At 41.1% G+C, this 22,035-nt stretch overlaps 2 protein-coding genes across 11 annotated transcripts in view; one reads left to right on the forward strand and one right to left on the reverse strand.

Moving 5' to 3' along the window:
• LOC308086080 (uncharacterized protein) overlaps positions 1 to 22,035 on the reverse strand; it is a 499,718-nt gene that overhangs the window by 407,086 nt on the left and 70,597 nt on the right. The window lies entirely within an intron of this gene.
• Positions 1 to 22,035, forward strand: part of LOC308086062 (uncharacterized protein) — an 82,297-nt gene that overhangs the window by 24,833 nt on the left and 35,429 nt on the right. For 3 of the 10 annotated variants that reach the window (XM_080429403.1, XM_080429405.1, XM_080429408.1), the window contains 5 exons: positions 1,184 to 1,297; positions 1,464 to 1,562; positions 4,949 to 5,062; positions 5,229 to 5,327; positions 21,806 to 21,918. In XM_080429403.1, coding sequence (XP_080285529.1) covers positions 1,184 to 1,297; positions 1,464 to 1,562; positions 4,949 to 5,062; positions 5,229 to 5,327; positions 21,806 to 21,918 — 539 coding nt within the window. The remainder of the gene's footprint in view (positions 1 to 1,183; positions 1,298 to 1,463; positions 1,563 to 4,948; positions 5,063 to 5,228; positions 5,328 to 21,805; positions 21,919 to 22,035) is intronic. The other 7 variants (XM_080429409.1, XM_080429410.1, XM_080429412.1 and 4 more) reach the window with 4 other exon arrangements.

Genomic DNA, 22,035 nt, shown 5'->3' on the forward strand with positions numbered 1-22,035 from the left:
TTTTGCCCACGTCGCTGATGCGTATTGTCTTTGATGGAAGGACTGTCACTATAACCATCAAAAATTACAGCTGCTTTACCATATTGGTGTATGGTAAAGTCAGCATAGGACTGTGCAATGACACCATAACTGTCACCCATTTTCCATGGCAAGCGATGAATCAGGGAGCCACCATCAAGGACATACTGTTCAGTTGGTGGGATAGAATCCAGTATAGTTTTCTTTGATTCCTCGCTTGACAGTTCAGTCACTGCCTGAGCTAGTTGGGGTTTGTCAGCCTTACGGAATATTTATTAGGCTTCAAACAGGGCTGCAGGGAATGGGCTGAGCTCATAGGTCATTACATCTTCCAGTGAAAGGTCTCCGGTTTTTGACATAATCAGAAATCGTTGGAGCAACAGAGCAGGATCAATGGTTCGGTCTTTGGTAACTTTGACGCTAGACTCATCTGCAAGGGTTTTTGCCCGGTCTTTGCGTTTGAATGAGATCCCAAAAATGGGCTTTCCAACATTTTTTTCAATGAACTCATTCCCAACAGTCTCAAACTCATGAACATTCACGTCTTCTTTGGCGACTACACCAGTCACAATGTTTCTCAGAGATGGGTCTAGAGTCAGCGTGATCTCGTTTCATCCTGGAATCTGTGGATTCTCTGTGTTGCTCACTGGTCGTGTAGATGAGATCATTGAATTCCTGCATGGCATTGTTGTACTTGTTAACTTGAAATGGGAGACCATTTCAAAGGGTTTTAATAGAGTCACAAACTAAATATTGGAATTCACAATTATCTAATTGTATCTCTGCAATTTGGACCAATGGATTCCTAGGCCCCAAAAACATACGGTTAGACACAAAAAGTACTTGTCTAGGATAAATAATGAAGGAGTTAGGCTGTTTTAATGATTTTTTGGGCATCGTGGACGCCATCTTGAAAATAACACCTTTCCAGTGATCAAACTTTGGTAGACTTTTAGTATGTTATTCAGGACACCACATACTACAGAAAACAGTTGAGAAACCTTTTGTTCCAATTTTTTTGGGGTAAGGTGCTTTTTTTTTCATATATGCACCCGCCTATATAGGTGTTGCAGTCCAGTCCGTCAATAGAGACTGATGGATTCCACATGGATTGTATGATTGAATATAAATAAAGTAAATAATGTTCATCCCCTCTTTCTATCAGGGTCCATCATCAGAGATCAGGGTCTCCTGTACCCAGCTGTGTCTCCATGAAGAGTGACCGGTCCAAGGGTGGATTTATTGACTTCAAAGATGAACAGCACTCTACTGATCACAGGTCAGAATGTAAAACACACAGAAAACAACACATGATTTAGTTATTATGAAACTCTACTGAGCACAGATCATGATGTATATAATATTCTGGCTCTTAATACTTTAGTTTTGTAGTATGAACAGGTTATGATGCTATTAATAATGTTACTTATGTCTGTTTGCCACAGACCAGAGTCTCCAACACCCAGCTGTGTGTCTATACAGAGTGACTGGTCTAAAGGATTTATGCCCAACTTCAGTAATGAACCTGGACCTCCAGACACAAAGTAAGATCACTGATATCTGTGAACTTCATCTGGAAACACACAAAGAATGTCTTGTATCTGCTCACAGATGTAGACAGTAGCAGGCCCGGTTAGCGCTCTAGGCAAGCTTTCTCTTACCCCCCCCCCCCTTGACATTTTTGGCCTTTCTTTTGCCCTCAAAATATCAAGCCAGGTGTCCTGTGATTGACAGCGTCGCAGAGCCACAGTGGCCCTGCTGACCGCCTCCAAGCCAACACCAATTGGCATTCCAATCCCTTCTATGCAAGATCACCATGGACATGCACCATATTATTTTTTGTATTATTATTATTTTATTTTTTTATTTGTAAAATACTTTAGAAAAATGTTGACATTGTTCTTAATTGATGCAAAGTATTGTTTTTGTTTAAATCTTTTGAAATAATATATATATATATTATTTTAAATGTAGGAAACAGAAACAAGAATGAATGACATAGATGTCATGGTAAACAGAGAGTTGGCAGTGGCTGGATGTTTGTGGGATGCAGGTTTGTGGGGGCAGGCCATATTATGGCATGTGGTGGATTGTTGGTCTGTGTGATGCGTGTGATTTCTGCTATGTAGGTGATTGATGTTGTTGGCATTGGTAGTTATAACATAGTTTGGGAATGTGAGCAACTGATGGTAGTGCAGATGAGTGGATAGGAAATGGAAATGAGTGAAATGCGTGGAAGCAAATGATGCTAGCAAGTGAAAAGAAAGAAGAGTTCATATGGATGAGATTGTAGAAGTGTTTATAATTTATATAAATAATATAAATATGGATAGTATATATATATATATATATATATATATATATATATATATATATATATATATATATATATATATATATATATATATATATATATATATGCCCAATGTAGGTTCACATACAAATGTAAATCTTTTGATCACCCTGTTACTGGTCTTTTAAGGGAGGAATATGTTATATATTATATATGTTATATATTATGCATGTTATATACATTTATTATATTGTCGCTGTCCAGCAGGAACCAGCTAACTCGATTTTCAGCGCTATTGAACACCCTTTACGTCTGTGTAAAAAAAAAGGGAACCAATGAAAAGTATTAAAGGATCTACACCATGAATTTAAAAAAAATATTTGATATTTAATATCATATGGTGTATGTCCCTCAAACCTTTTTCAAAAGGTTTGAGCCTAAATCATCACTCAGATATACTCATCCCAAGTCAATTGTCTCTGGCTTATACAGCACTTTCAGCTGCAATACCAAAACGTCCTTTTGGGCAGGGGGGGGCTACTGAGCAATTTTGTCTGGCCATCATCAATGCAATGGCAAGGCAAGTGATGTCACTTGCATTGCCATTCTGAAATGGCCTGTTCAGACACGCCCATTCTGAAAATCTCTGAAATGAGAATGAATGACTGAATGTTAAAAAAATATATATTTTGGGGTACAAGAGACACTGGGGAGCCCAAAAAATACCCCCCCCCCAAAGAAAAATGAAATTCATGGTGTGGCCCCTTTAAAAAGCACCTCTGACAAAACCTCCCAGCTCCATTGGATCCTCAAACTGTCCGTCTAAACCACGCAACTCCCCCCCTCTCCTCTCCTGCTGCTGTTGCACAGCACAGCGCAGAGCGCACAGCGCAGAGCGCACTGCGCAGTGAGCGAACACAGACAGAGGAGGAGCCGCACATAAACAAAGTAAACGGCAGGGTTTTTCTCCCTAGGGGCGAGCATAGCTGAGTGGTTAGTGAGCCCGCCTAGGGAGCCTCTGGTTGCCCCAGGTTCGATTCCAGGCCAGGCCAGCATATGTGTCGATGAAATGAAATTTGTCCCTGAGCAAGACTCTTAACTCCTAATTGCTCACAGGTTTTCATTGGAACCAAGCCCGCAAGGACTTTCATTAACGACCTGTTAAAAGGAATTATCCTTATCCTTATCCCCGTAGTCTGTTAACACTCGCGTGACTAACCCGTCATTCTGGTCGTTTTTGAGAATGTAAAGTGGATTATCTTCTCTCATGAAGCTCTGAGGAAGTTCCCCTTTCATGACTTATCCTAAATATTCGATTCAAATCATCTCTGTTTTTTCTTTAATCTGAAACGTTTTGTATACATGAAATTAGCTATATATATACCATCCCAGACGTTTTATTTAGGCTATTTGGACCGGTCTTACCCTTTCTCCCCCAGGCAAGAGCCGTTCACACCTCAGAGACCCCCCGCATTGGCCCGCCGATCGTCATTGTTCTGTTTAATGGGATATTTGAGTTTTACTTTCAGCCTGGCCAAGGGATTCTCTCCTTTAGGCCAATAATAATAATGAAATTGTAACTGTGTTGTTCCTGTAAATCTAACCTCTAAATGCTGTATTTCATCTAAGCAGTGTGCAGCATGTTTATAGTGTAGCAGAGAGAGAGAGAGCGAGAGAGAGAACAGGCTGCTACCAGCAGGCAGCCTTAGTTCATCTCTCTCGCTGTTGCCATGTCTGCTTATTATAAGCGACTTTGGGCTTGTTTTTCACGTCTTTCAATGAAGACACGTTGTGAGCTATCTATCTGTAAGGACAGACATCTCGTTATATTCATGGCTTGATTTCTCCCATTCCAGAAGTTTACAAATATATATAAATAGTTAAATTAAGAGCCTATTATTATTATTATTATTATTATTATATATATAATTAAATTATAATGGTAATAATTTTATTTCACTGTGTTGCTGCTTCTGTTCTGTTACTCTTACTTTACTGGAGTATTTGCAATTGTCTATACTTTTAACTTCTACTCCACTACATCTCAGAGGCAAATGTAGTGTTTTTACAGCGTGATCTCGTTTCATCCTGGAATCTGTGGATTCTCTGTGTTGCTCACTGGTCGTGTAGATGAGATCATTGAATTCCTGCATGGCATTGTTGTACTTGTTAACTTGAAATGGGAGACCATTTCAAAGGGTTTTAATAGAGTCACAAACTAAATATTGGAATTCACAATTATCTAATTGTATCTCTGCAATTTGGACCAATGGATTCCTAGGCCCCAAAAACATACGGTTAGACACAAAAAGTACTTGTCTAGGATAAATAATGAAGGAGTTAGGCTGTTTTAATGATTTTTTGGGCATCGTGGACGCCATCTTGAAAATAACACCTTTCCAGTGATCAAACTTTGGTAGACTTTTAGTATGTTATTCAGGACACCACATACTACAGAAAACAGTTGAGAAACCTTTTGTTCCAATTTTTTTGGGGTAAGGTGCTTTTTTTTTCATATATGCACCCGCCTATATAGGTGTTGCAGTCCAGTCCGTCAATAGAGACTGATGGATTCCACATGGATTGTATGATTGAATATAAATAAAGTAAATAATGTTCATCCCCTCTTTCTATCAGGGTCCATCATCAGAGATCAGGGTCTCCTGTACCCAGCTGTGTCTCCATGAAGAGTGACCGGTCCAAGGGTGGATTTATTGACTTCAAAGATGAACAGCACTCTACTGATCACAGGTCAGAATGTAAAACACACAGAAAACAACACATGATTTAGTTATTATGAAACTCTACTGAGCACAGATCATGATGTATATAATATTCTGGCTCTTAATACTTTAGTTTTGTAGTATGAACAGGTTATGATGCTATTAATAATGTTACTTATGTCTGTTTGCCACAGACCAGAGTCTCCAACACCCAGCTGTGTGTCTATACAGAGTGACTGGTCTAAAGGATTTATGCCCAACTTCAGTAATGAACCTGGACCTCCAGACACAAAGTAAGATCACTGATATCTGTGAACTTCATCTGGAAACACACAAAGAATGTCTTGTATCTGCTCACAGATGTAGACAGTAGCAGGCCCGGTTAGCGCTCTAGGCAAGCTTTCTCTTACCCCCCCCCCCCTTGACATTTTTGGCCTTTCTTTTGCCCTCAAAATATCAAGCCAGGTGTCCTGTGATTGACAGCGTCGCAGAGCCACAGTGGCCCTGCTGACCGCCTCCAAGCCAACACCAATTGGCATTCCAATCCCTTCTATGCAAGATCACCATGGACATGCACCATATTATTTTTTGTATTATTATTATTTTATTTTTTTATTTGTAAAATACTTTAGAAAAATGTTGACATTGTTCTTAATTGATGCAAAGTATTGTTTTTGTTTAAATCTTTTGAAATAATATATATATATATTATTTTAAATGTAGGAAACAGAAACAAGAATGAATGACATAGATGTCATGGTAAACAGAGAGTTGGCAGTGGCTGGATGTTTGTGGGATGCAGGTTTGTGGGGGCAGGCCATATTATGGCATGTGGTGGATTGTTGGTCTGTGTGATGCGTGTGATTTCTGCTATGTAGGTGATTGATGTTGTTGGCATTGGTAGTTATAACATAGTTTGGGAATGTGAGCAACTGATGGTAGTGCAGATGAGTGGATAGGAAATGGAAATGAGTGAAATGCGTGGAAGCAAATGATGCTAGCAAGTGAAAAGAAAGAAGAGTTCATATGGATGAGATTGTAGAAGTGTTTATAATTTATATAAATAATATAAATATGGATAGTGTATATATATATATATATATATATATATATATATATATATATATATATATATATATATATATGCCCAATGTAGGTTCACATACAAATGTAAATCTTTTGATCACCCTGTTACTGGTCTTTTAAGGGAGGAATATGTTATATATTATATATGTTATATATTATGCATGTTATATACATTTATTATATTGTCGCTGTCCAGCAGGAACCAGCTAACTCGATTTTCAGCGCTATTGAACACCCTTTACGTCTGTGTAAAAAAAAAGGGAACCAATGAAAAGTATTAAAGGATCTACACCATGAATTTAAAAAAAATATTTGATATTTAATATCATATGGTGTATGTCCCTCAAACCTTTTTCAAAAGGTTTGAGCCTAAATCATCACTCAGATATACTCATCCCAAGTCAATTGTCTCTGGCTTATACAGCACTTTCAGCTGCAATACCAAAACGTCCTTTTGGGCAGGGGGGGGCTACTGAGCAATTTTGTCTGGCCATCATCAATGCAACGGCAAGGCAAGTGATGTCACTTGCATTGCCATTCTGAAATGGCCTGTTCAGACACGCCCATTCTGAAAATCTCTGAAATGAGAATGAATGACTGAATGTTAAAAAAATATATATTTTGGGGTACAAGAGACACTGGGGAGCCCAAAAAATACCCCCCCCCCCAAAAAAAATGAAATTCATGGTGTGGCCCCTTTAAAAAGCACCTCTGACAAAACCTCCCAGCTCCATTGGATCCTCAAACTGTCCGTCTAAACCACGCAACTCCCCCCCTCTCCTCTCCTGCTGCTGTTGCACAGCACAGCGCAGAGCGCACAGCGCAGAGCGCACTGCGCAGTGAGCGAACACAGACAGAGGAGGAGCCGCACATAAACAAAGTAAACGGCAGGGTTTTTCTCCCTAGGGGCGAGCATAGCTGAGTGGTTAGTGAGCCCGCCTAGGGAGCCTCTGGTTGCCCCAGGTTCGATTCCAGGCCAGGCCAGCATATGTGTCGATGAAATGAAATTTGTCCCTGAGCAAGACTCTTAACTCCTAATTGCTCACAGGTTTTCATTGGAACCAAGCCCGCAAGGACTTTCATTAACGACCTGTTAAAAGGAATTATCCTTATCCTTATCCCCGTAGTCTGTTAACACTCGCGTGACTAACCCGTCATTCTGGTCGTTTTTGAGAATGTAAAGTGGATTATCTTCTCTCATGAAGCTCTGAGGAAGTTCCCCTTTCATGACTTATCCTAAATATTCGATTCAAATCATCTCTGTTTTTTCTTTAATCTGAAACGTTTTGTATACATGAAATTAGCTATATATATACCATCCCAGACGTTTTATTTAGGCTATTTGGACCGGTCTTACCCTTTCTCCCCCAGGCAAGAGCCGTTCACACCTCAGAGACCCCCCGCATTGGCCCGCCGATCGTCATTGTTCTGTTTAATGGGATATTTGAGTTTTACTTTCAGCCTGGCCAAGGGATTCTCTCCTTTAGGCCAATAATAATAATGAAATTGTAACTGTGTTGTTCCTGTAAATCTAACCTCTAAATGCTGTATTTCATCTAAGCAGTGCGCAGCATGTTTATAGTGTAGCAGAGAGAGAGAGAGCGAGAGAGAGAACAGGCTGCTACCAGCAGGCAGCCTTAGTTCATCTCTCTCGCTGTTGCCATGTCTGCTTATTATAAGCGACTTTGGGCTTGTTTTTCACGTCTTTCAATGAAGACACGTTGTGAGCTATCTATCTGTAAGGACAGACATCTCGTTATATTCATGGCTTGATTTCTCCCATTCCAGAAGTTTACAAATATATATAAATAGTTAAATTAAGAGCCTATTATTATTATTATTATTATAATTATATATATAATTAAATTATAATGGTAATAATTTTATTTCACTGTGTTGCTGCTTCTGTTCTGTTACTCTTACTTTACTGGAGTATTTGCAATTGTCTATACTTTTAACTTCTACTCCACTACATCTCAGAGGCAAATGTTGTGTTTTTACTCATTACTCCACTACAATTATTTGAAAACTTTAGTTAGTAGTTACTTTGCAGGTATAAATGAGTATGTTATAAAACACAAAACACAGAAATACACACTACCGCTTCATGCCTCACTGTTTTCTCAGGGCACACACTCAGACAGACACAACGCATGCAGTAAAATGTTCATAGACCTGACTGCTCATTTCTCTCGCAAAATTTGGCAACCAAATCACTTTCCCTTATTACTGCGAAGCTGCGTAAAAAGATCAGATCCACAAGCTAGCAGCGACTGTTTTATGCTTGTAATCAGATGTTTTGCGCAGGGTTGAGCACATGGGTTAAACATACCGATGTGCTCGCTACAGGTTGCGCTGTTATATAATGCATCCAACAGATGTGATCTACATGCAGAGGGTTGGAGCTATTGTCAGCTGTTCGGACTCCTAACTCCACTTGCGCTGGATTTGTGTTCGGACAAAACTCCTAGCTCCACTTCAGCTGGATTAGGGTAAATGGTGATAATATAATGACACATGCAAGTATCTGAGAATATATAAAGTCACAATACCGACTTTGATGAGGCTGTACTGCTTTTTTGTTTTAAATATAAGGTTTTCTTCATTTCCTGAAAAACTTATATTTTGTTGTTTCATTTCCTGAAAAATGAGCGTTTTGGAGGTAGCTGGTTGCTGCTGGACAGCAGAGATTTATTAAAGATGGGGTGCCATGATATTTTTCAACCCTAAAACCTGATCATAAGGTATTATTATTATGTAAGGATTTTTTTCAAAAAAAAGAAAGTGTACAGTAAGTGTTAAAATGTTGTTTTTATGTGGACACGCCTCCAGTTCATTAAGTATACCTGGTTCTCACCTTAGCACCTCCTCCACCACCTTAGCACCACCCACCTGTCCTAGTCCCTCCTCCTCCTCATGCCCACACCTGTTGTGTTATGATAATGAGGGGGAGGGTATGGCTTTGTGATGTCACTAAAGCGCTGTTTCTCTATTGGCACGTTTGACCCTCAAGGTTTCAGCCTCCAGGAAGAAACTCCAAATAGTCAGAGAAGACATAAAACACCATAAAAACTCCACCGGGGGGCTTAATGAAGTTCTATCAACCTCATAGACAATGACAAACAGAAAAAGTGCAAAAACATGGCACCAGCTCTTTAAATTAATTATTGTAATTTTTACACTTACATATATATATATATATATATATATATATATATATATATATATATATATATATATATATATATATATATATATATATATATATATATATATATATATATATATATATGTACTATTATATATATTATATATATATATGTATATATGTATATATATGTATATATATATATGTACTATATTATAATGTGTGATATATTATAATATTATAAATATTGTATTAATTATGTAATCTATTATATTATTATATATTTTTAAGTATAATAATTATATCATTATTATAATGTTATATGTTGTGTTATTGTATATCAATTATATCATATTTATATAATATAAATATAAATAATGTTATGAGATATAAATGTAAAAATATTTATATGATAAATGATGCCCTGGTGATGTACGTCGAATGTGAATACTGATTGAGTGTGACATATCTATTGGTAAATAGACGTGTGAACTACTTTGAAACTTCCATATGCTGTGATTAGCATATACCACTTCAATAGCAGGAAGGCATCACCTTGAAGCACCATTATTACTTGAAAAGCTGTTTGAACAGCGCCAGTTTAGGTAAAGGGATACATTCAAGGAGAGTCACAGACACGAGAGGTTTAGCAGTGCAAACATTTACTGAAGGAAGTGATGGTGCAATAATCACAGGCACCTGGATTTCCAGGTACCTAAGTAACCATGACAGCATGTTACCATGACAACCCCACACCCATTCCCACCCTTTTTTCTTCAAGATATACCACCCTTTTTCTAAGACACCCCCTTAATCATACAACACATTGTGCATTCCACAATCCCCCCCCAAAATGTCCTTTTGAACATAGTCCAATCACATAATATTACATTTCACAATTGCAGCTGATCGACGAGGCACTATAATACACGGGTCACAGGTCGGTCCAGGAGGACTGACCCCTTTCTCAGCACCCCTCCTGGGTGCCTCGGGAGGCGACACAGTTTCGTCTGACTGGTCCATGTCCCCGCCAAGCGGAAAAGGTGTCGACAGGGGCTCAGACATGTCTGATGACATGCCACCATGGGGACAACGGGGTGACAAAGGAGGCTCTGCTAGCTGGTGGTGTATCTGGGCCACGTAGAGAAGACTCATCTGGATCCAAGTTGTTGGATTGTCACACTCTAGTGCATTGCGGCTAGCAAAATCAGACGGTAAGATAGATGCCCCTGCCACATGCCGGACAAGCACCTGGTACCGGCTAGCTGTTGACAGGAACGAAGTAACACGAGGGCTTGCTGAGAACTCCCCCTTACACAGTTTCTCAAAGGCCTGGACAGATGGCTTGCTGTCTGTCAGAACACATGTCCTCTGAGACGACTGAATAATATAGGGGGCAAATTGCTTCACTGCTGCTGCTATGGACAAGGCCTCAACCTCACAGGGCAGCCAGGTGGGCAGATTTTTGCGCAACTTAGCACTAAAGTACCCTGCAACTTTCACAGTGTCCTTACAGGTGATTTACAGTGTAGCTGCCAAACCCGGATCCCTGACAGCACCGTCAGTAACAATCCATAGCTGGTCAGCAGGTCGTGGCAATGTAATGGCGTGGGCCGAGGACAAGGCCTTCTGGGAGTTACTGAAAGCACACAGCAGCTCGTCTGACCACTGGATCACGTCCTTTGAGTCTCTCCCAGCAACCTCGTCATCAAGTGAAGTGTGGTATCACAGTTTTTGAGTACACGAGCCAGCGCCTTATACGCTCCAATGAATGACCGCATCTCAGTCACAGTCTTTGGGGGAGGGCACGCAGCCAGGGCGGATACACAGTGAGGGGTGGCTCGGATAGTGCCCTGACGCCACACCCAGCCTAGAATAGAGGTCTGTATGGGTGCTACGGTGGTCTTGGTGGCGGCAAGTTTCAATACACAATGCTGCAACGCTGACAATACCCTCCTCCAGACGGCCAACAGGTTGTCAAGAGTGTTTGCGCCACAGTACATGTCATCTGCCACTTTGGCTATGTGGCCTTGCTCAAGAAGCTCCCTGAACACCCTGCACGTCAACTCCTCCAACGCCGTCTCAGACCCTGGCATGCCCATGGCGCTACGCACGTACATGCAAACGCCCTTAAACGGTGCAACAACTCCACAATATTTCCCTGAATAAGTCCCTGGATAAGATCTGAAGCCTGTAGTTAATTTAATAGGGAATCAAGGGCCTGCAACATCCCTGGCTTAATGGATGCGAGCGTCCGTGAACGTAGCTCTGTGCCTTACCACTGCTTCACAAGTCTGGGTAGGTCATCATGCAGGAGGCGGAGCCATGTAAGCACATTAAAGTTCTCAAGTGATGGTGACAGCTCCTCATCTTCTGTCACAACTTCTCCCATGTGACTAATCCCAGAGTCTTTGTGCAACATATTGTCCTCCACAAACGCCATGATGCGCTGAAATAAGTCTTCTGGTCTTTCATTAGGTTCCAATTTAATTCAATGAATGCAAAGTCAATGAAATGTGCTCCTGTGCACTGAAATCTGGATTTCCAGGTACCTAAGTAACCATGACAGCATGTTACCATGACAACCCCACACCCATTCCAGGCGCAGCTATTATAGTTTACTATGTATAGGCGATATATTTTGGCAGTGGTGGGAAAAGTACTTAAAGTTGTTACTTAAGTTAAGTACCAATATTGCAATATAGAAATACTCTGTTACGTTAAGTTTAAATCCATACAACTTAGCAATACACATTTTTGGAACAAAATGCCTCAAATCATGAATGAAGTGTCCGTTTGCCGTGAAAGGCCTAAGAAGAAATTCCACCCTTTTCACATTGGCTTATTATAGCGCCACCAGGAGGCCATAATAACCTACCTGACCTGGCAGAGACCTGTTCTCCGAGGAGCACCTTTTCAAGTTATTATTAATATTATTACTAGTGGTGGTGGTGGTAGTAGAAAATAGCAGATCTACAAGCTAGCAATAAATAACTCATGCCAAATATCAACAATGTTTTAGAAACAGGGGCAAAGCCCAACCACCAGTCTACAAGTACCTTCACAGAAAAACAAGGGCAATATCTCTTATAATTAGAGGACATGGCAACACTGAGCGTGGTGAGAGCTCTATATCAAAGAAATTCATTTACTCCTAAATGTATTCAAATATGCTGTATTGGGCCCTAAATGTACTGTAATTGAGGGGGGGGAGCATTATATGTATTTAGCCCTGTTCTGCCCTCGCTAAGCGTATAGCCACCCTTGCAGAGCTAGGCAGACAGCTAACATCAGATGATATAAAAAAAAAGACCAGGAGGAGACTGATTTCAGTTTGAAGGCAAAGTCTTTGTTTTGGGTTTTGATTATCTTTTCCTTCTTTTAATGTATCTTTTACTTGTAGAAAGACATATATTTGACCACACTTTTCAACTAGAAATGAGAGCTGCACATAGCTTGTTGTAGCTCAACCAGGAAGTGAAAATGAAAAAAATAATACTGGGGTAGGTAAAAAACTGAAAGACACCCATAGGGGGTGCTGTTTAGCAAAGCTCAAAGAGCTGAGCACTCCCTGCTTGGTATTACACTGTTATGCCACTATTACAGAGACACAGATCATTTTAGGGGCCCCTTGAGAAAGTGTCCTTTGACAGAAGGAGAACAACTTCTGAGAAGGGCCTACGAAAGACCTTGAGAGTACCTTGACTGAAGATTCTCACTTTGACCTTACATAATCTTTCATCAGCACTGGGGAAAGTCTTTTGGATTATTTCAACAGACCACTCGTTGCGTTTGGCCTTATTATCTTTGAGGAGGACGTCTCCCTCTTGGATGTTTGGCTTATCCTCCGTCCATTCCCTGTAGGAACTTTGGGCCGGAGAACCAGTTAGTGTTTTTTAGGACTGCTGCTGGCACAGGTCTCGTGCCATGGTCAGCTGGATTACTTTCAGTTGCGATGTGGTGCCACTGTTCTGGGCGACTGGACTTGAGTATGCGGTTGACTCGATTTGAGACATACATGTAGAACCTCCTTGAGGTGTTATGAATGTATCCAAGGAAGATTTTGCTGTCCGCGTAGAAGTCAACGGCATGTACATCCACGTCGATCTCATGGAGAATAGGCTCCGCCATCGCAACTACTAGAACAGCGCCACACAGCTCCAAGCATGGAACTGTGTGCGCTGGTCGAGGTGCCAGCTTTGCCGTTCCTATGACAAAGCCCACGTGACACTGACCTTCCTCATTGTTGTCCCGAAGGTCGGAAACTGCTGTAATGGCCATAGTGGAGGCATCAGAAAAGACACATAGGTGCTTGTGTTGAGCTGAGATAAGGGATGCAGGGACGTAGACTCTTGGGATGCTCTGCCCTTCAAGGTCTGAAAGAGATTATTTCTATACTTCCCAGGGCTTTTCATTTTGATCGTTGGCGAGATCTTCTGGAAGGAGTGATGCCATGACTGTGGCACTGTTGGAAGTGATTTTGTCGAGGCGCAGATTGGACAATGCTAGCATCTCCCTTGTTCTTGTTAGTAGGTTGATTGTTTCCAGTTATGTGGCGACTGATGGGAGGCCGTTGGCTGGCTTTTTATCCAGGGTGCGTCTCAGGGAGGTGAGTTGTTTTGAGGCTTGCGCATAGTTTTTGGGGAGACTACGGTGTGGTGTGCGAAAAGGAAACGGCGCCACCCAGCTATTTGTCTCATTGAGGAAGACCTCTCGATCCATGATAGTGAGGAAGGCTTGATATTCAATTGACTGGCCTGGCTTGTTGTCGTCAGGAGTCCGGTTGAAGACAGTGCTCCCAAGAGCTGAAGCCTCTTTGACGCTCTGAAGAGATGGAGTTCATGCTGGCATGTCAACTCTATCCTTGACTTGGAAGTTGCTTGAACAGGGACTGGAAATAGAGGTCTGTCTATTGAGCAAAACGTTTATTTTGTAAGTGCTCATGGTGCTAGGCTTGTGTGCCCTCTCCAGACAAACGTCCCCACAATGACCCATCCCAGGTCAAGTCTTTGTGCAAAGGGATCGTTGTGTTTTCCATTGTATTCCTGCCGCACTTAATGGACTCTCAGGATATCTCTCCCTAAGAGGATCCGAATCTGGGCGTTAGGGTTGAGTGGAGGTATCTTGTCTGCCACAGGCCTCAGATGTTCCTGATGTCGTTCTACTTCTGGTGGGGGATTTCAGTCCTGTCGTCTGGGATCATATCACACTCGACGAGTGTAGGTAGAGTGAGCCGTACCGGTCCATCCATAGACTTGAGGACAAAGTTTGTCGCTCTTCTTCCTGAAGTTACCACAACACCTGAGCAGGTCATCAAGGTGTAGGGGACTGCACCTCCTCTAACGTCAAAGAGTTCAAAGAAGTCTGATCGTGCCAATGATCGGTTACTTTGATCGTCTAAAACGGCATACATGGGGACTGCCTGTTCAGGATATTCAGCTGAATACACTGTAACTAAGCATACTTTTGAGCAAGACCTTCCACTTGTTGCTCCTGCCCAGACTTCAGTGCATTTTGAGGTAACCTCTGGAATCCCAGGAAGGTCTTGCTCCCCGCCTTGCTCCGCTGCTGTCTCTAAGCCAGCAGAGGTCCATGGTGCTGGGCCAGGATGTAGCGCCCCTAGGTGCTTGTCGCTGTTGCATTCTGTGCACTTGATGACAATTTTGCAATCCTTTGCCATGTGCCTGGTTGAAGAGCAGCACTTAAAGCAGATGTTTTTCTCCTTCAGGTAAGTTCTGCGCTCTTCTAGTGGTTTCTCTCTGAAACCACAGCAATTTTTCAGAGGGTGCGGCATGTTGTGCACTGGGCAGAGCTTTCCTGGATCTTCAGGCGTTCTCTCTGGTGAACTCGAAGGGGTAGCTGCAACTTCAGCTGAGACCTCTGTCTTTCTTACTGATAGAGGTGTCTTAGGGGGATTCAGGGGCTTGTCTGCCTTGCAGTAGCTTTGTGTGTTGTGTGTGAAGATGAAGCTTGGATCGTTTTTTTGTTTTAGCCTGGCTGCTAATGAACTCTGAGAAGAAGTGGAATGGGGGGAAGGGGACGCGCCACTCTTCTTTGTACCTTGACCCCTGACTGACCCACTTCTCTTGTAGGCTGTATGGGAGCTTTTCAACAATTGGGTTAACTCCACGTGATGTGTCAAGGATTGCCAAGCCAGGTAGCTGCCTTCCTGATTTCGCGAATTCGACTTCAAGGAGGAGGACTCCAAGCTGCTGTAACAACTGGTTGTCTCTATTAAGGCAGCTTTCCACCGCACCGATTTTGGCCCGATGCGGTTATCGTCGGGGTCCGTCGGGGTCCGTGACCGACGCGTGACCGACGCCAAGGGGTCCGCCGACTCCGCCGTAACCTAATCGGCCGACTCCAGGCCGACCGAACATGTTCAGTCTTGGCCTGACTGGGAGAGCGAGGGCTCTCGGTGTTGCCAGATTCTGTGAGAGAAACAAGCGACCATGTCTATGAAAACCTACATTCACTGTTTCTCGTTGTCGCTCCCAGAAAGAGAGATTGATTGATTTGACCTACTTTTGCGCTGTGGTGATGTAATTTATTGGGAGAAGGTGTGTAAGATTCCAATAGTATAAACATTTTAATTGGCTTTCATATACTCTTAAAGGTAGGGTAAGTGATTTGCAATTATTCAAATAATTGCAAAATGGGTCTATGTTCTGATAGTGCTCGTTACTATAGAGTGTCTCCATGTCTCTCCAGCTCTTTATAAAACAGAAAATGTATTTTGTAGTTGTTGTTTTTTTGTAGTTTGTTTCATTTCCAATTTTATCCAACCAGGACAGAGAACTCAATCAGGATATAGATTAAACAAGTGAAATTGGAAGTGATGACACTAAGAAATGAGCAGACAAAATTTTAACTGGAACACTATACAAATTAAGCTTAAAAATTGGTACTTTCTCCTGATTGGCTGAGATTTTGACACCTACCGAAAAATGTATTTTCTGTTTATTAAAGAGCTGGAGAGACAGGGAGACATCTGTTACTGAACAAACACTCTATAGCAATGATTACTATCAGAATATAGTATTTTAACCTTTTAACAAAATACTTTTTGTTTTAACCAAAGAATATCACTTACCCTACCTTTAATACATTTTTTTCAAATGAGATTTGGCCCTATAGATCAAAATGTGCTCAGTTTTGGTTATTTTCTGGGTGTTCATTTCAATAAATTAATTAATGTATTTATTTTTGATTATTCGAATAACCGTTAAAAAAAAATGTGTGTACACGTCAGCAGTGGTGGAAAAAGTACTCAAATGTTTTACTTAAGTAAAAGTATCAATGCAATAGATGTACTCTGAGTATGTTACTGTCACGGTGCGGGGCAGAGAGGTGTAGGACCCAAGCGCAGACAGTGAAGCGGAGACAGAACGATTCAGATCCAGGGGGGTTTATTACTTAAACAGGGAATATAAAGACATATATAAAGAACACAGTGACAACATTAATGAACCAACACAGACTGGAAACAGAGGGGCATATAAATACACAGGGACTAACTAGGCACTGGTGAGAACAAAGGACAATTAACACATGATTGGCTGTAACAGAACAAGACACAGGTGAACTACAATTGCAAAGACATACTGGTGAGACAAGACAGGAAGCAACAATAGGGCAGACAGGAAACACCACGACAACACTACAAAATAAAGGTACAAGGAGAACAGGGAACAATGCAACAGAAAGAGTGGCCTAAACAGGCCTAAAGGGTCCAATACCATATACGGTCAGTGAAGGGCTAAATAATAAAGTCACTGTCCACGGTCTGAGGAGCGGACCGTGACAGTTACAAGTAAAAGTCCGGAATTCAACATTTACTTGAGGAAAAGTACTAAAGTATTGGTAGCAAAATGTACTGAAAGTACCAGAAGTAAAAGTACTAAAATGTTTGAAAATAGCAGATCTACAAGCTCAGAACGAGTCACATTGCAACACGTTGTGAGCTTGTAGATCTGCTATTTTCAAATAGCCTATAGGTATAAAATAGGGCTAACGTGGTTAATTTATGTTTTATAATGATTTATATCTGCAAAGTAACTAGTAACTAAAATGTTCAAATAATTGTTGTGGAGTAAAAGTATAGACAATTGGAAATACTCCAGTAAAGTAAAAGTACCTCAAAAAAGTACTTAAGTACAGTACTTTAGTAAATGTACTAGTTACTTTACACCACTGCATGTCAGTGAAGAAAAGACGCTGGGAACATCCCTATTTACAAGCGACTTTGCAGGGAAACAAGCCCAAAGTCGCTTATAATAAGCAGACCTGGCAACGCTGGCAGGCTAGGCTGAAAGTTATAATGCATTAGCACATCAATGGGCACGTCGGCTGACAGACTAAATGCCAACTTTTGCCAACCGAATACCAGTCTGTTGCAGTCTGAAGTAGTCTGAGGTAGTCTGAACTAGTCTGTTTGGTGGAGAGTCACCTTTAGAGACCTTTGGGAAGTCTTCTAATCTCTTGAACAGAGTGTGTTTGATGACTTCTGGCGATCCATAACTTTCTTCGAGCCGCTGCCATACCATGTTAAGCCCTGCAGTTGGGTTTAACAGTAACCCCAGTAAATTATGCCTAAACTAAACCTAACCTTATTCCTAAACGTTACCTCACAGTGCCAAAACCTAACCTTATTCCTAAACTTAACCTCAGTAAAATTATATTTCTAACCTTATCCTCATTCCTCAGTAAAACAAATACAAGACTACAAGAACCCCTTGTCTGCGAAAGAAATGGGGGTGACGTGTTTTGGGGCGAGTTTTCCGTTTACCGTTTCCCACGACAGTGCGGCCAGAAGACTGAACATAATGGCGCTGGAGGTCCAACCTACGACAAACTTTCTGGCCTGCTCCTTGTGTTGTGTGTTGTATGTTGTTCATTAGGCCTGTTAAATTCAGTGTAGATGAACAGGGGGGGGATGTTTATAAAAATACGGAACAAATTGCGTGTCTCGCTCTGGGGCAGAGAAGCATGCGACTGCCTGTCTCCCTGCCTCTAGTTGAAATGGGCCTGTGACGTTGAATTGTGGGCGTGCACTCCATCTCATATTTATAGGGGGCGGGGCTAAAGCCGCATTCCATTGAATCGAAATCCTAGAACAGAGATTATCTCTGTTCATAAAGGGAATATTAACTTGCAACCCATAAAATTTGCTCCGTGAACTGTTTGGGAAACAGTGAGCTAGACCTCTGGAGAGAGAAGACATCTCTGAATAAATAAATAAAGTTACTACTGTGACCATAGTAACTACTACTTCTCTACTATGTCCAAAAACACAAAAGGTCAAGAACGTGGCAGAATTCTAACAATAAGCAATGAATAGAACAAACAGGGGGACTTAAATGTCTGGAGATTATAGGATTATGTTACATTGTTAGAACTTACAGACCAATACACAAACATATGTATGTATGTATGTATGTATGTATGTATGTATGTATGTATGTATGTATGTATGTATGTATGTATGTATGTATGTATGTATGTATGTGTAATGTTCACAGCGCGATGATATCGCATCATATGTACACAGGACGTAATTATCTCATAAACCATATAAATATAATTTATGAATTAATTACAATATAATAATACATACATATATATATATATATATATATATATATATATATATATATATATATATATATATATATATATATTATTATTATTATTATTATTATTATTATTATTGAAACTTACGTCACTGTAATGTAACGTGAGTTCTTGGACAGGTTTGTATAAATGTCAATTTAATCAGAGAGAGATAATCTTTAACTGGTTCAACAAAAGAGACCAAAAATCATTGCTTTCAAGTTACAATAAAGATGGGTTTATTCAGACTTCACTGTTACAAGTATTTATAAAGCAACGCTTGGGAAACAGAAACTTATGTTGTGTATATAGTTAAATGTGGGGAGATAAAAACAAAGGAGAGAGAAAAAGTGTGCGGTGGAGACGAGGGGAGATGAGGCCTTTTGATCAGCCTCTGCTCCGAAGCGGCTGTGGGGTGCAGCGGCATCGGGTGGTCCCTTCGTCGTTGGTTGGTGATGGGAGAGCCAGGGAGGATTTTTCCCTTGGTGTCGTTGAGCCAACAGGAGGTCCTGTCTGGACCTCCTTGTCCGTGGTTCCGTATTGAAGAGCGTAGAGTAGTGTTCTTGGGGACTCTTTAGAGTTAAGATTTCTTTGAAATGTTTACAAGTCCTCTCTATGTTAATTCCTTATCTGCTGTGAGATTGCTGACTCTGAGGCACAGGGGGGGAGCAAAACCCTTCAGTGCACTTTATGACCGAGGTCAGCCATGGGCCCCTTGGGCCATGCCCAGGTCACTTCTACCCACCAGGCATACATCTGGAAATACAGCATAGTAATACATTTTCACATTATTGTCCATTATTGTCCACATGTCTCTCCATGAGGTCACGTGTAGAATGTCTTCTTTGTGGCGAAAACATGATTTTCCATGCGCTAAAAAGAGGGAGAGAGAGAGAGAGAGAAAGGGGGAGGGAAATGTCTCTGTGTGTGTGTGTGTGTGTGTGTGTGTGTGTGTGTGTGGGGGGGGGGTTCACAAAGGGGAAATGTGCCTTTTTCACCCCCCCTTTGTGGAGGTGACGGCCATCTGCTTGAATGATGTCCAAGGCCTGTTTTCTCGCAAGATCTGCCCTTCCTTCCTGGTTCTCCTCTTTGATGTCATCTACGTTATCTTTAGCAGGATGGGAGAGAGATAGTGGGAAATCCCAAACAGCCCCCTTGGTGTGGCAGTATGGTATTTTAACGGTTTGCCCGCGACGTCGCTCTGTTATCAACGTGTCGGTTACATATGTATGTATGTATGTGTAACCCTAAACCTAACCCTAACCCTAACCCTAACCCTAACCCTGTGGGTATGCGGTCCAACTAAGGTGGGACTCAGGGTAGTTGGACGCCTACTTGGATTAGCCGAGGAACGTTCCTTGTCTGTGAGAGCCTGTGGACCTCCTGTCCTCTAGGGGCAACAGAGGACCGCAAACGCCGAAAACGCTCCATGAAATCCTCCATTTTGTTTGACATGAAAGCATGAAATAAAGCAAGTTGTCTTCGAAAGTAAAGAAACTGTGGTTACATATGTAACCTCTAGTTTTTCCCGTTTTTGTAGTAATAGAAATGAATGTGTTTTGTGTCCACTTCCAGTTGACCTTTTTGTGTGACTTTTTTTTTTTTTTCTTTTTGACTTTTTCCCAGTTCAATACATTTTCTAACTTTCCAGGGTTGTGGTGTCCGTTTTTTCCTTATCTCCACATAAGAGATTGGTGTGTTTGATTTATTACTTTTAAATCTGGGGTGCCATTTTTCTGTAGCGGATTACCCTTTTACGTTCACTTGTTTGGGGTGCCAGCCGGCTTTTCAACCGACACATTTTTAGAGTGAATACCATAACAAGGGTAACGACCCACCGCAAGGATACACATTTGGAAACGCCATGCAACCTGCATGTACCACACAACATGAACCCATAAATTACACACCACACAGTCACAAAGAGGAAAAGACCCAATTCAACATTCAATTTCAATACAATTCACATTAAAGAAAATAACACACAGTCCTTGGTTAAATCAAAAAGTACCTTTTAGGATTTTATTCTTTACTCAGAGTTCATAGTTCAGTTCTTCAGTTCCACTTCCAAGCACAAAATACCCACAGTTAATATTACTTAATCCAAAAAACCCAAAATAAATCCTGTTTAGGAAACAGTTCCACGGCCCAAAATGAACAAAAATAACCCCCTTCAAAACTCCTCCAACCTCCACGCTCCGCCTGTTAATAGGCTCCAAAGAAAACTTTAACTCCAGCAACCAGGCTCCCCTTTACCTTTGGTACCGTGGCGTGGAATCCCGGATTAATGGCCGGTCCTGATCCGTCGTTGCTGTCGCCTCGCTGAGGTCCAGTTGTTGTTTGTTTATTTCTTTTGTCGCGGATCCAACGGTCCTCCCGACGCGGACTGTAAACACGCGTGGCGCACGGACGCTAAAACCCCTTTAAACATAGGCCTTTAATCGCAGCCTCTTCGGTTGTGTGATATCATATATATATATATATATATATATCTCTAGTTGGAGCAGTTTTTAAGGGAGAAATAGATGGGCCAGTGCAATAGAGCATTTAATTTGCCTTTTTAAACCACACTCATCATTAGCAATACCTAACCCTGTATGTATGTATGTATGTATGTATGTATGTATGTATGTATGTATGTATGTATGTATGTATGTATGTATGTATGTATGTATGTATGTATGTATGTATGTATGTATGTATGTATGTATGTATGTATGTATGTATGTATGTATGTATGTATGTATGTGTTAACCAGTAAAACAAAAAGTGCACAATAATATCTTGAAGAAGGTAGAATTATGAATGTATAATTCCATGACAGAGTGGACCCTATTATTGTATACTTATCAACACCAAACAGTACGGAAATATCCTTATTTCAGTCAAGAATATTGTCATAATAAATGTTGTTCATGTCCACAGAGAGAGGAAGAGGAGTAGTTGTGTTGTGACTGAGCAGGCGTCCAGGTGTTCAGGAGAGACATTCACAACCACACCTAGACTGAAGACATCCGGTCAAACCAGCTGTGGACAAAGTAAGACTGGACATAAGTTACACTAATTAACAATTCATGTTAATGACTTAAACATTTAAATGGCAGAAAAACATACTTAACTTACTTAACTAAAACAATTCACACAATATTATTTTC

Source organism: Gymnoscopelus braueri (assembly GCF_963280865.1).
Source record: "Gymnoscopelus braueri genome assembly, chromosome: 5".
In the NCBI taxonomy this organism is placed as follows: Eukaryota; Metazoa; Chordata; class Actinopteri; order Myctophiformes; family Myctophidae; genus Gymnoscopelus; species Gymnoscopelus braueri.